This window comes from Tupaia chinensis, unplaced genomic scaffold (assembly GCF_000334495.1).
Source record: "Tupaia chinensis unplaced genomic scaffold, TupChi_1.0 Scaffold148607_1, whole genome shotgun sequence".
Lineage (NCBI taxonomy): Eukaryota > Metazoa > Chordata > Mammalia > Scandentia > Tupaiidae > Tupaia > Tupaia belangeri.
In genome coordinates this window covers 1,442,982-1,458,740 of record NW_006208456.1, presented here as the reverse complement: position 1 = coordinate 1,458,740, position 15,759 = coordinate 1,442,982, and the positions used below count along the sequence as shown (strand labels likewise).

Sequence of the window (15,759 nt, the reverse complement as noted above, 5' to 3'; positions counted from 1 at the left end):
CTCTCCAAAAAAAAAAATAAAAAAAGAAAGAAAGGAAAGGTGGAGTAAAATAGCTAACATCATACTGAAAGGGGAAAGCTGAAAACTTTCCCACTATAGACAAGGTTGTCCACTTTCTCTACTCCTTTTCAACTTAGTGCTAGAAGTCCTAGCCAACACAGACAGACAGGAAGATAAAATAAAAGACATTCAAATAGGAAAGGAAGAAAAAAAATCATCCCTATTTTCAGATGACATGATTATATACATAAAAAAAACTATGAAAAGCCTTCTTGAAGTGATAAATGAATTCAGTAAAGTTGCAGGATATAAAATCAATATACAAAAATATATAGCATTTTTATATCCCATCAATAAACAGACTGAGGCACAATTGAAGAAAGCAATCCCATTTACCGTAACTACATACACACAAATACCCAGAAATAAATCTAAACAAAGAGGTGAAAGACTGCTACAAGAAAAACTGACAAACTGGAAAAAGAAATTGAATATAATACAAAAAATCATAAAGACATCCCTTGTTCTTGGAAGAATCAATATTATTAAAATGTCAGTTCTACTCAATTTATAAATTCAGTACAATTTCAATCAAATTACCAGTGACATTCTTCACAGAAATAGAAACAATCACAAAATTTGGAATGATGAAAGAGCCTGTATCACCAAGGCACTATTGTGCAAAATGAATAAAGTAGAATGCATCTCACTACCTGACCTTATATATTACAAAGCTATGATCATTAAAACAGCATGGTACTGGCATAAAAACAGACATATAGGCCAGTGGGAAAGAATAGAGATTCCAGAAATAAACCCCAAACATACAGCCAACTGATTTTTGATAAAGAGCACAAGACAATTCAGTGGGAAAAGAAAGCTTCTTCCACAAATGGAGAACTGGATATCCAGCTGCAGAAAATGAAATTGAACTCACATCTCTCACTATTAACAAAGGTCAGCTAAACAATGAGTCAAAGATCTAAATGTAAAGCCTCAAACTATAAAAACTACTTGTGAATATCACAGGGGAAACACTGAAGACATAAAGTAGGAAAAATGTCTTAAGACCACAAAGTGCAGACGGCAATTCCAGAAATAGAAAAGTAGAATTCCATAAAGCTGAAAAGGAAACAATAAATAGGGTGAAGAAGACAACCCACAAAATGGGAGAAAATATTTGCAAACTATGCTTCAGATGAGGGATTGATAACCCACAAAAAATAAAATGAGTAAACCTTGGGGCCAGCAGGTGTCACAGTGGATAAGGCACTTAACTCCCAAATGGCTGACAGCAGTTTGAGTTCTGGACCTGGTGGTGTGCTTTCTCTCTCTCTGACCAAACTGAATAACAACTCAAAATTAAATGAATAATAATTCTTTTTTTAAAAGAATTATTTAACTTAATTTATTTTAATTTGACCTGAAAGGGACAGAATGAGAGTGAGAAAGACAGCAAGAGAGACAAAGAGAAAATGAGAAAGCAAGCCGCTAGGTCTGCGACTCGAACCATGGTTAGCTGTGTGGGACTCTTAACCACCACACCACCTGCAGGCCCCTAAATGAATAATTCTTTAAAAAAAAAAAAAAAAGGTCTTTTTCTGTCTTTGCTGAGGCAGCCATCTTGTTCTTTCCATGTGCTGGTGTTGGAGGACTCTCCCTGCTTCAGATTTACCAACAGCATGAATCAAGAAAAGTTAGCTAAACTTCAGGCTCAGGTCTGGATAGGGGGAAAGGGTACAGCTCACAGAAAGAGGGTGGTATACAGAAGAGCTACAGATGATGATAAAAAACTTCAGAGTTCTCTAAAAAATACTGGCTGTGAATAATACAGCTGGTATTGAAGAGGTGAACATTATTAAAGATGATGGGACAGTTATTCATTTCAATAATCCCAAAGTCCAAGCTTCCCTCTCTGCTCATACCTTTGCAATTACTGGTCATGCAGAAGCCAAACCAATCAGAGAAATGCTTCCTGGAATATTAAGTCAGCTTGGTGCAGACCGTTTAACAAGCCTTAGGAAATAAGCTGAACAGTCCCCATGGCAAGTCTTGGATAGCAAAGCACCAAAACCAGAAGACATCGATGAAGAGGATGACGATGTTCCAGATCTTGTAGAAAGCTTTGATGAGGCATCAAAGAACGAAGCTAACTAAAACTTTTTCTGGTTTTGGAAGCTGGCATGGACTAGATTTAACAAATAGTTATGTGGTTCCAAAGTTTTACAGACACGAAGAACATCACCTGTTACTAGTTCAGTAATATAATATTTTGTACATTAATAATGCTGTTTGTTCAGCATTTTTTGGTCATTTGATTTTTGCATTTTTCACTTCCTCCCAGGATCTATTCTTTTGGTCAAAATATGAAGTATTGGTGCAGCTCCAGGGTGTTCTGGTTTTCGATTTTTTTTGTTGTTGTTGGGTTATTTTTGGTGAATATATGTGTATGTATGTGTGTGAGTATGTGTGTATACAGTGGAAAGCAAATTGGAAAACAGTTCTATTTGTCCTCCTCTTTCCCCAGTAGAAATAAAACAAATTGGGGGACCAGCAGTTAGCGTAATGGCTATGTTGCTAGACTCCCACGTAGTCAACCGTGGTTCGCATCCCAGACCCGGTGGCTTAAACTCATGCTGGGGGCATGTGCGTGCATGCCCAAGATCCCAAGAGGAGAAAGGAGGAGAAGGGATTGTGGCGTGGCCATCCTCCCAGGGAGTGATTTCTCGCTTTCTGTCTCTCTGTCTCAGAAAAACCCCCAAAAAAAAAAAACACAAAAAAAAAAAAAAAAAAAAAAAAAAGAAAGAAAACAAATCTTTCCACTTAAAAAAAAAAGAAAAGAAAAGAAAGGAAAGGAACTGCTTCAAAGGACAGCATAAGCAAAGTTCAGAAACCAGGAGTTCCAGTATGTCTTTATTAGCATATACTTACAATTAATATGGCTACGAAACAGGCGATGGTAGTGTTCCAGTCTCCACTGGCTGTTGCTGAGGCTTTTCCAACTAGAACACTGTAGAAGATGAAATCTCCCAAGCCAAGTTTTACTCCCCCTAAAAAGGAAAGTTGGTAAATATTTAAAAGTTTGTCACTCTGCTATGATTTCACAATTCAAAAATATCACTGCCTTACCCCACCTGGTAATGAATGAGAAGTCAGTAATTTACATAAAAATTAGCTTTAGCTAGGTTTTTTTTTTTTTTTTTTTTACAGTAGGCTTTTCAGATCAGTAATTTAAAAAAAAATTAGTTTTAGCTAGGTTTTTTTTTTTTTTTTTTTACAGTAGGCATTTCAGATTCGACATGACTAACAGTAGATGCTGCTGTATATCAATAAAACAACAATAGTAATTATCATGTACTGAATGCCCCACACTGGTATGAATAAATCCTCACAAGAAACCCCTAGGAGACAGGAGTCATCTTTCTCTTCTCTTCTCTTCCCCTTTCCCTTCTCCCTTTCTGCATCTCATTTTTTTTTTTTTTTTGGAGAGGTTTTTCACTATAGGGCGCGTGCGCTCGCCAGACAGACAGAGAGAGACATAGAGACAGAAAGCGAGAAATCACCCCCCGGGGGGGATGGTCACGCCGCAATCCCTTCTCCTCTATTCTCCTCTTGGGATTTTGGGCACGCACGCACACGTGCCCGGCGTGAGTTTTAAGCCACCGGGTCCAGGATGCGAACCGCGGTCGACTACGTGGGAGTCCAGCGACATAGCCATTACGCTAACTGCTGGTTCCCTGCATCTCATTTTAAAATTATTTGTTTGTTATTTTTAAAAAGAATTATTTTATTTAACTTTATTTATTTTATTCATTTATTTAAATATGACCAGAGAACAGAGTGGGAGAGAGAAAGAGAAAGTGAGAAAGCAGGTTGCTAGGTCCAGGACTTAAACCATGGTCAGCCATGTGGGAGTCCAACACCTTAACCACCATGCCACTTGCTGGCCCCTTGTTATTATGTCTTTAATTTGACCAAAGTGAGAGAGAGAGAGAGAGAGAAAGGGAAAGTGAGAAAGCAGGCTACCAGGTCCAATACTCAAACCACAGTAGGCCACATGGGAGTCCAGCACCTTAACCACCATGCCTCCTGCCTAACCCCTCTCTTTCCACAGGAACTGGTCATGCCATGATCTCCTTCATCCAGTCCTCCCCTCTAGCTCATAGGATCCTTGGCGCTTGTACGTGTGCCTAGCATGTTTCAGGCTAATCAGGTCTTGGTAACCGCATAGGATCCAGTATCTCTTGGGCAGTGTGTTACTGCTGCATTATAGAGCTGGCCCTTTTATTTTCATTTTTGAAAACAGCTCTACTGAAGTATAATTTCTCTCACAAAATTCACTCACTGTAAGTAAAACTGATAGTTGTACAACCGTAATATCGATCCACATTTCTATCACTGCAATAAAATACTCTGTACCTATTTATAGTTAATCCTCTCCCATTCTAGGCCTTCAGCAACCACCAACCTGCCTTTTAATCTCTATAAATTTTCCTCTTCTGAACATTTCATATAAATGCATTCATACAGTATGAAGTCTTTTGTGACTGGTTTCTTTCACTTAATATACTTTTGAGGTTTATCTTTGATACTGCATATGCTTATACTTTACTCCACAACAAAGAAAGCAGGCCTAGAGTGCAGCAAGCAAGGGGAAAGTGGTAGGAAGCAAGCAAGGGACAGGTCATGTAAGGTCTCGTGCACCAGTATAAAGAATTTGGATTGGGGCCAGCAGGTGATGTAGTGCTTAAGGTGCTGGACTCCCATGCGGCTGATCGCAATTCGAGTCCCAGACCCTGCAGCTTGAAACTCACACTGGGCATGTGTGCCTGAGTGCCCCAGAGAGTAGAGTAGAGTAGAGTGGGTTTTGAAATCAGATAGTGTAGGTCCACTGACTTTCTTCTTCTTCAAAATTGTTTTGAGGAGACCAGCAGTTGGTGTGGTGGTTAAGACTGGACTCCCACATGGCCTACTGCAGTCTGAGTCCTGGACCTACTATGAAGTCTTACTGAAATAACTTCATTATATTAAATAAAAGCTAAAAGACCAGTCAGTAGAGCCAATTTAAAAACTCTTTAGGAGAGAATTTGGCCTATTAATAAACTTAGCTACAACAAAAGCACCAACTATTGCTGGTATTTTTTCATTAAAACGGATGCTGTCATGTAGAATCAGACTATAGTGCTCTCATTTCATTTTATTCTTAAAGGAGTGAATAATGCCATTACTTAAAGGAGTCATGATTTGGCAATGTAGAGAAATGCACATACTTTCCTCTGGATCTTCACTGGCTAGGATGCTGCTGGAAAGTTCCTGGACAGCAGCTCGTGACTCAGCTGTAGAGCGATGGGGCCCTAGATGACTGTCCCTCTGGGCTTCCCACTCTTCACTGAAGCCACCGTCATCATTCTCTGCAACAGCATCTTGTGGCTCCCTTTCTGTGCCTTTAAGAGAAAGTGGAAATTATAGATATATTTAGGAAAATGTCTTAACATCTTTAAAAAAATTACATGGAGACAATAAATACCTGTCACTGCAGCCACATTAGCTGGCTCTTAAACCATAAAGTAAGGGCTATCGCAATGCCTCTTGGTTGTGTATGTAAGAATCATCTTCACCCTTATTTCCTAAGGGCAGGATCCTTATTTCTTTGGGCTTCCACTCCTTGGCCACAGGACTCTTACGGTAAATTCTGATCAATCCAAGCCAAGTATGAAAACCCCACCATTCCTCTTCCCGGTGAAAGCTCTAAGACTGTGGGGTTGTGACTGGGTGCCTCCTAATGAGTGGTGGGGCCAACTCTGCTTGGAATTTTGGGAACATTTTTCTCACTCTTTAAGAGAGACTCAAGGAAAAAACTAACATGGCTTTCTTGCCACTGGATGCTGTCTGTCTGTCTGGATGGATGCCTGGAACAGCAGTTATCCTGACCATGAGAAAGAGGACACTAGGGGCCAAGCCTAAATGCAAAAATGGCCAAGTGGGATGACAGAAAGAACCTGGGCCCTTGACATTAGTGAACCACAAAATCAACCAAACTCACATATGTCTATATCTCAGGACTTCTTGTCACACACAAGAATACATTTCTTCTTTGCTTAAACCAACAGGATTGGGATTTTCTGGTTAAAAGCTTCCTGACTGATGGCACTCTCCACTGGCTTCAGGGACAGGATTAGGAGACGGAGAGAATGAACTTCTTTCCAAGCCTGTCCTTTCATGATCATGACTGCCATCTGACTGAAAATGATAAGCAACTCTTTTTGTTTGCTTGTTTGTTTTTGAGAGAGATATTTTTGCTACAGGGCATGTGCGCTCACTGGAGAGACAGAGAGACAGAAAGTGAGAAATCACCCCCTAGGGGATATAGCCACCGTGTAATGCCTTCTCCTCCATTCCCATGGAAGTTTGGGCATGCACATGCGCCCTGCATGAGTTAAGTCACAGGGTCTGGGACTTGAAACACAGTTGGCCATGTGGAAGATGAGTGGCCTTAAACCACTACATTACCTGCTGGCCCCCAACTTTCAACTCTTTTAGCTGTTTCTTGGCTTTTTTTTTTTTTTTTTTTTTTAACTTGCCAAAGGGAACATGTGCCTGCCAGAGAGCTACAGACAGAGGAAGATGGAGAAAACATCCCCTACAATGGGCTGTGGTTTACACGATTATTTCTCCTCTCTCTCTCTCCAACCTGTCAGAATTTGGGGCACATATGCATAAGTGCCCAATGTGTTTTTCAAGCCACCAGGGGTGGGATTCAAATTGCACAGTGGGCCATGTGGGATCTGGCTCCCTTAACCATGAGACCACAGGACCAGTCCTTTTCTTTTTTTTTTTTAAAGTTTTTTTTTTTTTTTTTTTTTTTTTTTGCTATAGGGTGCATGCGCTCGCTGGAAAGACAGAAAGCGAGAAATCACCCCCCATGGGGGATGGCCACGCCGCAATCCCTTCTCCTCCATTCTCCTCTTGGGATCTTGGGCACGCACGCACATGTGCCCGGCGTGAGTTTTAAGCTACCGGGTCTGGGACGTGAACCGCGGTCGACTACATGCGAGTCCAGCGATATAGCCATTATGCTAACTGCTGTTCCCCCCTTGACTAATTTTTATGTGTTACCTATAACTAATTTATCCTTGGGTAACCTCTCGGTTCTATCATTTTTTTTCTTTGCACACACATCCCTCTTGAGGTTTTATGTCCCTTTGTTCCAATCTAACTTTTGATTTCTCTAACATGGTGGTTTTCTTTTCTTTTAGATAAATTTTTACTACAGGGCACATGGACTTACAGAGAGACAAAAAGCAAGAAATCATCCGGGGGGGATGGCCACGTTGTAATCCCTTCTCCTCTTAGGATTTTGGGCACACATGAACACGTGCTGGTGTGTTTTAAGCCACCGGGTCTAGGCCTCGAACTGTGTTCAACATGTGGGAGTCTAGTGACGTAACCATTATGCCATCTACTGGTCCCTAACACAGTGGTTTTTCAACTAAGGGTAGCCTTCCAGAGGGTGCTTTCGGATACTCAGATAAAAAGATTTGGGGTTATTGCAATGCCTCAAAGACACTACTGGCATTTAGTGATGAAGAGTTAGGGATACTAAATATACTGCAACATAAAGGCAAGTCCCACATGAAAATACCAATAGTACTCCCACTGAGGAACTCTGCAGTTCAGCCAGCTCCCTCTCTTCAGAGCCCCTGCCCATGCTGTTCCTTTTCTGAAAAGCTTTTTTCACTCTTTAGCTACCTATCACCTATTATTACTTTCTCTGGGAAGCTTTCCTTGACTGTCCAGAATAAATTAAATTCCCCTACTATAAACTTTCACAGCAACTCAGACGTCTTTACAGAACTTATCACAACTATTCATGCAATTATTTGTTGAATGTCTATTTCCTCCAACAGATCATAAGCTCCACAAGGGAAGGGATGGCTTGGTCAGGACTATGTTCCTAGTGGCTAGAAAAGGCACATGATTAAGTACACAATAGAGATTTGTCAAAAGAAAAAAAAAATTTTTTGAAAGGTTTTTGCTATAGGGTGCATGCGCTCGTCAGAAAGACAGAGACAGAGAGACAGAAAGCGAGAAATCACCCCCCAGGAGAGCTGGCAAGACTGAAATCCCTTCTCATCCATTCTCCTCTTGGGATTTGGGCACGCACGCACATGCGCCTGGTGTGAGTTTTAAGACACTGGGGCTGGGACTCAAACCACGGTCAACTACAGGGGAGTCCAGCGACATGGTCATTACACCAACTGCTATTCCCTAAAAGAAAATCTTGATGAAGGGGCCCAGCAGGTAGTGTGGAGGTAAGGCAGCTGGACTCCCACATGGTTCAAGTCCCAGTCCTGGCAGCTTGCTTTCTCACTTTCCTTCTCTCTCTCTCTGGTCAACTTCAAAAAAATAAAATAATAACAATGAATAAAATTAAATAAAAATAATTCTTAACAAAAAAGAGAATCTTGATGTATCAAATATACACTCAGACACAGGTATGATATTCACAGATAATTAGCTTTTCATTTTCTTTAATGCACTAACTAGGTTTGCAGTGAGTGTTTCCAACACACTTCCTACTTCCACTAACACCACTTTGTTCTGCTACCCTGCTCATCACAGAACAGAGTCTGATATCACTGGGTCCCAAATATGAATTCCCAGTTCAAAGTACAGTATCCACTTCAGCTACTTAAATGCCAAATTATCATACTCTATACTACCTAAATTCTCTCTTTCCCAACAGACTGCAACTGAATTAAGGCTCCTCCCCCCTTTCTGTGCTAGAGGGTATGTGTGCTTGCCAGAGACAGAAAGGAAAGCAACCTGACCATTCCATGCGGAATGGTCACACTATATCCCTTCTCTCCTATCTTTTCTTTTGGGGTTTGGTCATACACAAGTACCCAACATGTTTCTCAAGCTCCCAGGTCCTGGACTTGAACCAAAGTGTCAGTCATGTGAAATCTGGTTGCCTTAACTACCAGAACACAGAGCTAGCCCAGTTAAAGCTTCTTTTTCTTTCACCAATATTTATTTTGCCTCTTTTTCAGCTTCCTCATAAGTTTATTAGCCTTCTATTTGTCTGAAAGAAAGAAAGAAAGAAAGAAAGAAAGAAAGAAAGAAAGAAAGAAAGAAAGAAAGAAAGAAAGAAGGAAAGAGGAAGGGCAGGGCAGGGCAGGGCAGGGCAGGGGAAAAAAAAGAAAAGAAAAGAAAAGAAAAAAGAAAAAGAAAAGAAAAGAAAAGAAAAGAAAAGAAAAGAAGAAGCCTAGCCAGGTAGTGTGGGGTTAAGGTGGCTGGATTCCACATGTCTGCACAGTTGAGTCCTGGACCTGGCAGTTTGGAAAACATGCCAGGTGCATGTACGTGAATGTTCAAAATCCCAAGGAGAGGAGAAGAGAAGGGATTGTGGCGTGGTCCAGGACTCATCTCCCTTGTGCAATGATTGCTCACTTTCTCCCTCTCTGGTGAGCACACTTGTGCCCTATAGCAAAAAAAACTTAAAAAAAAAAAATTCCTTCTTTCTTCACTATTTATATTGAGCTGTTATTTCTCAACTCTTTCTCTTTTTTTTTTGTCCCCCAGAGCATTGCTATGTTCCCAGGCTGGCCTCAGGGGCCATAGTACCTGAGATAACAGAGGTATACTATCACACCAGGCTTTCTTCAACTCTATTTCTCTTTTCTTTTAATGAAAAAAAGAGAAAGAGAGAACAACACCTCAGTGGGACCTGGTCATGCTGCAATCTCCCTTCCTCCAATTTTCTATACTATTAGCTTCCTGGGCAGGTGCGTGCACCTATTATAGCGTTTAAGCCTCTGGGGCCACCCTAACCCTGGTCAGCCATGGTGGGATCCAGCTTCCTTTGCACAGAGCTTAACTGCTGTGCTATATACAGTTAGCCCTTTTTAAAATTAAACTTTCAGCCCTTTTTAAAATTAAACTTTCAGCCTGTGTTCTCCTTAGTATCTTCTGAAGTATTTACAGCAAGCCTTTTGCTCTCCCACCCTAAGTAATCATTATGATCCACCTGGGAACCAGCAGTTAGCGTAATAGCTATGTCGCTGGACTCCCACGTAGTCGACCGCGGTTCGCGTCCCAGACCCGGTGGCTTAAAACTCACGCCTGGCGCGTGTGCGTGCATGCCCAAGATCCCGAGAGGAGAATGGAGGAGAAGGGATTGTGGCGTGACCATCCTCCCTGGGGGGTGATTTCTCGCTTTCTGTCTCTGTCTTTCTAGTGAGCGCATGTGCCCTATAGCAAAAACCTCTCCCCACCAAAAATAATCATTTATTTATCTTATTATTTTATTTTTAAATTTTATTTTATATTTATTTATTTATTTATATTTTAATTTGATCAGAGGGGGAGAGAGAGAGAGACCGCGTGCGCACGCGCGCGTGCCATCAGGTCTGGGACTTCAGTCACACCACCTGCTGGCCACATGGCAGAACTCTTTTATCTGGGGAGGGGGATGGAGAGGTTTTTGCTATAGGGCGCGTGTGGTCACCAGAGAGACAGAGAAGAGACAGAGAGATAGAAAACGAGGAATCATCCCCTGGGGGGATGGTCACCCTGCAATCCCTTCTCCATTTTTCTCTAGGGATCTTGGGTACGCACGTACATGCGCCTGGCGTGAGTTTAAGCCACCGGGTCCAGGACTTGAACTGCGGTCGACTACATGGAGTCCAGCGACATAGCCATTATGCCAACTGCTGGTCCCCATATGGCAGAACTCTTAACCTGAAGTGCCTTGACTGTACTGTTTGGGTCTAGGGTATCTATGTAGTTACTGGGTATTATCACAGCTTCCAGGAAATGCTCATAAGTGTCTAGAATCACAGAAGGAGGTTAAAATAATTATCTCATAACTCAACATTAGCCTGTAAAATGACAATGATCCCCAAAACCAGGATTTTATCAAATAAAAGTCACCTACTTTGTGTATTATACTTGGAGCTTTTGGATACTCTTCTTTGGGCTTCTGGGTCTCCTTCTGCCATATTCACCAACCACACCATTGTTGCTGTTGAGAAAGACAACATTCCACATGAGCAATGAAAATACAGAAGGAAAGTACCTGAATAGACAGCAGGCCATTATTTCTCTGTACAAATCATCAACCTTCATAATGGTGCCTTAAGAATCCTTGACAATCAGACGTAAATGTATATGAAGAACCATAAAAGACTCTCCTTGGTTTTAGAAGATATGAGAGCTTGCTGGTAGCTAGTGGTTAAGGTGGCTGAATTTGTGGTTCGAGTCGCAGACCTGGCAGCTTGAAAAGCGCAACTGGCATGTGTGTGTACATGCCTAAAATTCCAAGAGGAGAGGAGGAGAAGGAATGGTGATGTGGCCTTCCCCACTTGGGGATGACTTCTCACTTTCTCTCTCCCCTCTCTCTCTGTCTCTTTCTGGAGAATGCACGCACCCTGTAGCAGACTGAAAAAAAAAAAAAGATAAAAAATTCTAAAACTGAGTGTTTACTGCAGTGCTCAAAGTGCAGCTGCTATTACAAAACTATTCAATACTCACAGTCTCTGAAAAGTAGCCAGAAGAAAAACTGCGCAGGCAGCAAGAATCCACTGGAACAAGGGATGAACTAGTCAAATGTCCTAAAATAGTATGAACTCACTGATGGAAGTTGCTTACTGGAATTAAATTCAAAGACAAACTGGGCTTCATGAAAGCTTCAAATGATGATTATAATTCTCAAGATACATAGAATACATTTCCTTCATCTTATGTCTCACTTTTGAAATTTTCTTTTTTTCTTTTTCTTTTTCTTTAGAGTTTTTTGCTATAGGGCACGTGCGCTCGCCAGAAAGACAGAAAGTGAGAAATCACCCCCTGGGGGGATGGCCACGCCGCAATCCCTTCTCGTCCAGAGTGAGAGAGAAAGTGAGAAAGCAAACCACCAGGTCTGGGACTTGAACCACGGTCAGCCATATGGGAATCCAGTGCCCTGACAGCCCACCCAGAGTGAGTTTTGAGGTGCGAGGTCCAGAACTCAAACTATGGTCGATCTTTTGAGTCCAGCACCATAACCACTATGTCACTTGCTGGCCCCAATAACTTTTTTTTTCTTTTGGAGAGGTTTTTGCTATAGGGTGCATGCGATTGCCAGACAGACAGAGACAGAGAGACAGAAAGCGAGAAATCACCCCCTGGGGGGATGGCCACACCGCAATCCCTTCTCCTCCATTCTCCTCTCGGGATCTTGGGCACGCACGCACATGCGCCCAGCATGAGTTTAAGCCACCGGGTCCAGGACTCAAACCACGGTCCACAACATGGGAGTCCAGTGACACAGCCATTATGCCAACAGCTGGTCCCAGGCCCCAATAATTCTTGACTAACAAGATTTTAAATGGGAAAACTAGCTTTCCAATCTCTAAGTATTGTCTCTCCTCCACTCATACTAAAAACTTTTGAATAAATGTAAGGTAGAAGGCAAGGAAATGGAAACCTGCAGGAGTTCCATTAATGTTATGTACTTAAGATGAGAAAAACGGGGCCAGCAGGTAGTGTGGTAGTTAAGGGCACTGCACTCCCACATGTCCGATGCAGTTCGAATCCTGGTCCTAGCGGCTTGCTTTCTCACTTTTCCTCTCTCTGTCTCTCTCTGGTCAAATTAAAATAAATAAATAAAGTTAAATAAAATAATTCTTTTAAGATGAGAAAAAGTTACATAATAATGACCATAACTATTTGTGTTCGAGTCCCCATGAATTTCGATGATTAATTCAGTATCATTTTTGAATACTTACAGGAATAAATGAGGGCTGGAAAGAGAGTTTCATTTCTCTCCTGTGCTGTTTCAACCAACATACGAAGTGGACCTTTTGGACACAAAACAGCCACTAAATCTAGAAAGAAAAAAAAAATAGAAAAAGACATCAGATAAAAGGTATGGGTTAATGGGCGTGATAGGGAATAATAAATCAAGGATAAAGGTTTAATTTTTTTAACACAAAATGTGTTGAATGAATATGAAATAAATGGCAGAGAAACTGGTAGGAGGAAAAAAAAACTACATGAAATAAAACCACACAGAAGATCTATGAGCATTTCAGTTTGGGCTTGACTACTGTTTGCTTAGTGTACAGTGTATCAACACTGAGTTCTAGGAATAAGTCTTCCAATTTGAAGAAATGAGGCAGCAATAATGACAAGACAGATTATTCTGGAGTAGTTGTCAGTTTACAACAAGCAGAAATAGGACAAGTAACTTCCAAACAAATCAGTTATGGGATAGAAATAGAAGCTTTAAATCTAAGAGGAATTTAATAGAGGAATTTCACTGAACTTTTCAAAATAAGGAAAGTAGAAGAGACTTGTCCTTTCTCTTTTTGAAGAAAAGTATAAAGTGTAAGTACTACTGAGGGATACTTGAAGTAAGTGGGCCACAAACTTAATGCAAAATAATAACTCTGGGCATGAAGAAGTTTAGTGTTTCTTTAGTCTGAGGTCAAATAGAAGCACTTTGCAAATATTTAGATCTCAGAACACACATGGTACTAAAAGGTGGCTTGTTTTTTTTTTTTTTTTTGAGACGTTTTTGCTATAGGGCACCTGCGCTCGCCAGACAGAGAGAGACAGAGAGACAGAAAGGGAGAAATCACCCCCCAAGGGGGGATGGCCATGCCGCAATCCCTCCTCCTCCATTCTCCTCTCGGGATCTTGGGCACACACACACGCGCCCGGCGTGAGTTTTAAGCCACCAGGTCCGGGACGTGAACCGTGGTCGACTACGTGGGACTACAGCGACATAGCCATTATGCTAACTACTGGTCCCCTAAAAGGTGACTTAATTTACAAAAATAACAACTCAGGGAGGAAGCGGTATGTTTGAATTATTCCTGATCATACCCATCAGCTGCATTTTTGCTATCTTAAACAGTCAGAAGATTAAAAAAAACAGAGAATTATTTCAAATATCCGAAAGTATAAAACAAGTATAGCTAAACATGTTAAAGAAGACTTGTGTTGACATTATTGTCATTTATATAGATTTAAAAACAAAGAAAAACCAAAAAACAAAAAAACCCTCATGTTTCCATGTGGTCAAGTTTCCTCATATAAATAATACAATATAAAACACAGGTGCAAACACACAAATCAATCTTATTCTCACCACTTCTACTCAGAATTGTTTGAACAAGAAAAGGGAAGAAACATGCCTTGCTCTGAAACAGATTTTCAGCATGTCTGAGGCTGCCATCTCCTATAACTACTTTAGTTTCATGACATGCTCCCCTTTATAGAATTGCTAAATAAATGATAAACTTATTTTTAGAGTATTAAAGTGAGTTAAAATTAACTTTGTTTTGAAAATTTCAGAACAATCTTTATGAAAAATCAAAACATCTTGAGAGCTGGTAAAAGTAGAGTTGAGGATCCCTATTCTAAATATTGGATACAAATACCTCTCATTCTTTTTTTAAATTTTTTTTGAGAGAGATTTTTGCTATAGGGTATGTGCACTCACTGGAGAGACAGAGAAAGCGAGAAATCCCAACCCCACCCCACCCCCAAGGATGGCCACACCACAATCCTTTCTCATCCATCCTTCTCTTGGGATTTTGGGCATGCACACACACATGCACCTGGCATGAGTTTTAAGCCACTGGATCTCGGACTTGAACAATGTGGTTGACTACGTGGGAGTCCAGCAATATAATCATTATGCCATCTGCTGGTCCCACCTCTCACTCATTTTAAAGGAATTCAAATTCTGTGGATCACTTCTATTATATTACGTACAGATAAAATAGGGAGTGACTGCAAAAACAGTACAATAGAGCAGACGGGATATTGTATTCTAGATCGAACAGATTTTCCATCAGATATTATAAGCTTGGTCAAATAACTTACCTCTAAAAGTTTCAAGCTTCTAAATAAACAGGGACAATAACTGCCTTGATTACTTCACAGGGTTTTATTTTTTAAATAATAATTATCACTTACTGATATGTAAGGGTTAAAATTTGTGGTCATATAGCCAATAAGTGATAGGTAGGAGTGTGCCTTTGAACCAAGGTGTTTTTTCCCTGGAACTGGCTTTCTTGATCATAGCTAAGCAGTAACAAGATGAGTAATGTACTGTGTCATGTAAGGTCCTTATGAAAGGTGATCACAGAGAATATACAACTTCTATTGTTCTATGATTGCTTGCCAAATTGAGAACTAAACTGGTTCAACTCTATTTATGCAGGGTTTTTTTGTTTTGTTTTGTTTTAGATTTTAGCCTTAGGGTATGTGCACTCGCTGGGGAGAGAGAGACAAGATATAGAAAGTGAGAAGGAAAGTGACAAATCTCTCCCCAAGAGGAGATGGCCATGCTGCAATCTCTTCTCCTCCATTCTCCTCCCAGGATTTTGGGCCTGCACGCACATATGCCTGGAGTTATTTTCAAGCCACCAGGTCTGGGATTTTAACCATAGTAAGCTATGTGGGAGTCCACCAATGTAACTGCGATGTCATCTACTAACCCCATATTTCTGCAGACTTTCTCTGTCAATCAAATGGGGATAATGAGGTTTCCTACTATGGTCCACCAGGTATTATAGTCCAAGATCTGATGAGAGGAAGGGGATTTTGGAAAGCCCAGCCACTTTGGAGGGTGTTTGTGTTCCCACCCTCCTCTCCTTTCATGTACACGAGCACTTATTCATTGATAAATTTTAAAAAAGAATAGGAAGCCTGGCAGCCGTGCGCCGGGAACGGCCTGGCCGGCGCCCCGGCTCGCCATGCGGC

General features: G+C 41.0%; 1 protein-coding gene and 1 pseudogene across 3 annotated transcripts in view; one reads left to right on the top strand and one right to left on the bottom strand.

Moving 5' to 3' along the window:
• The window catches only part of PSEN1 (presenilin 1), a 79,830-nt gene that overhangs the window by 12,608 nt on the left and 51,463 nt on the right, over positions 1 to 15,759 (bottom strand). For all 3 annotated transcript variants that reach the window (XM_006170510.3, XM_006170513.3, XM_006170512.3), the window contains exons 7-10: positions 12,771 to 12,869; positions 10,940 to 11,026; positions 5,271 to 5,444; positions 2,932 to 3,050 (exon numbers count right to left, since the gene is read on the bottom strand). In XM_006170510.3, coding sequence (XP_006170572.1) covers positions 2,932 to 3,050; positions 5,271 to 5,444; positions 10,940 to 11,026; positions 12,771 to 12,869 — 479 coding nt within the window. The remainder of the gene's footprint in view (positions 1 to 2,931; positions 3,051 to 5,270; positions 5,445 to 10,939; positions 11,027 to 12,770; positions 12,870 to 15,759) is intronic.
• Positions 1,616 to 2,206, top strand: LOC102497297 (transcription factor BTF3 homolog 4 pseudogene; annotated as a pseudogene).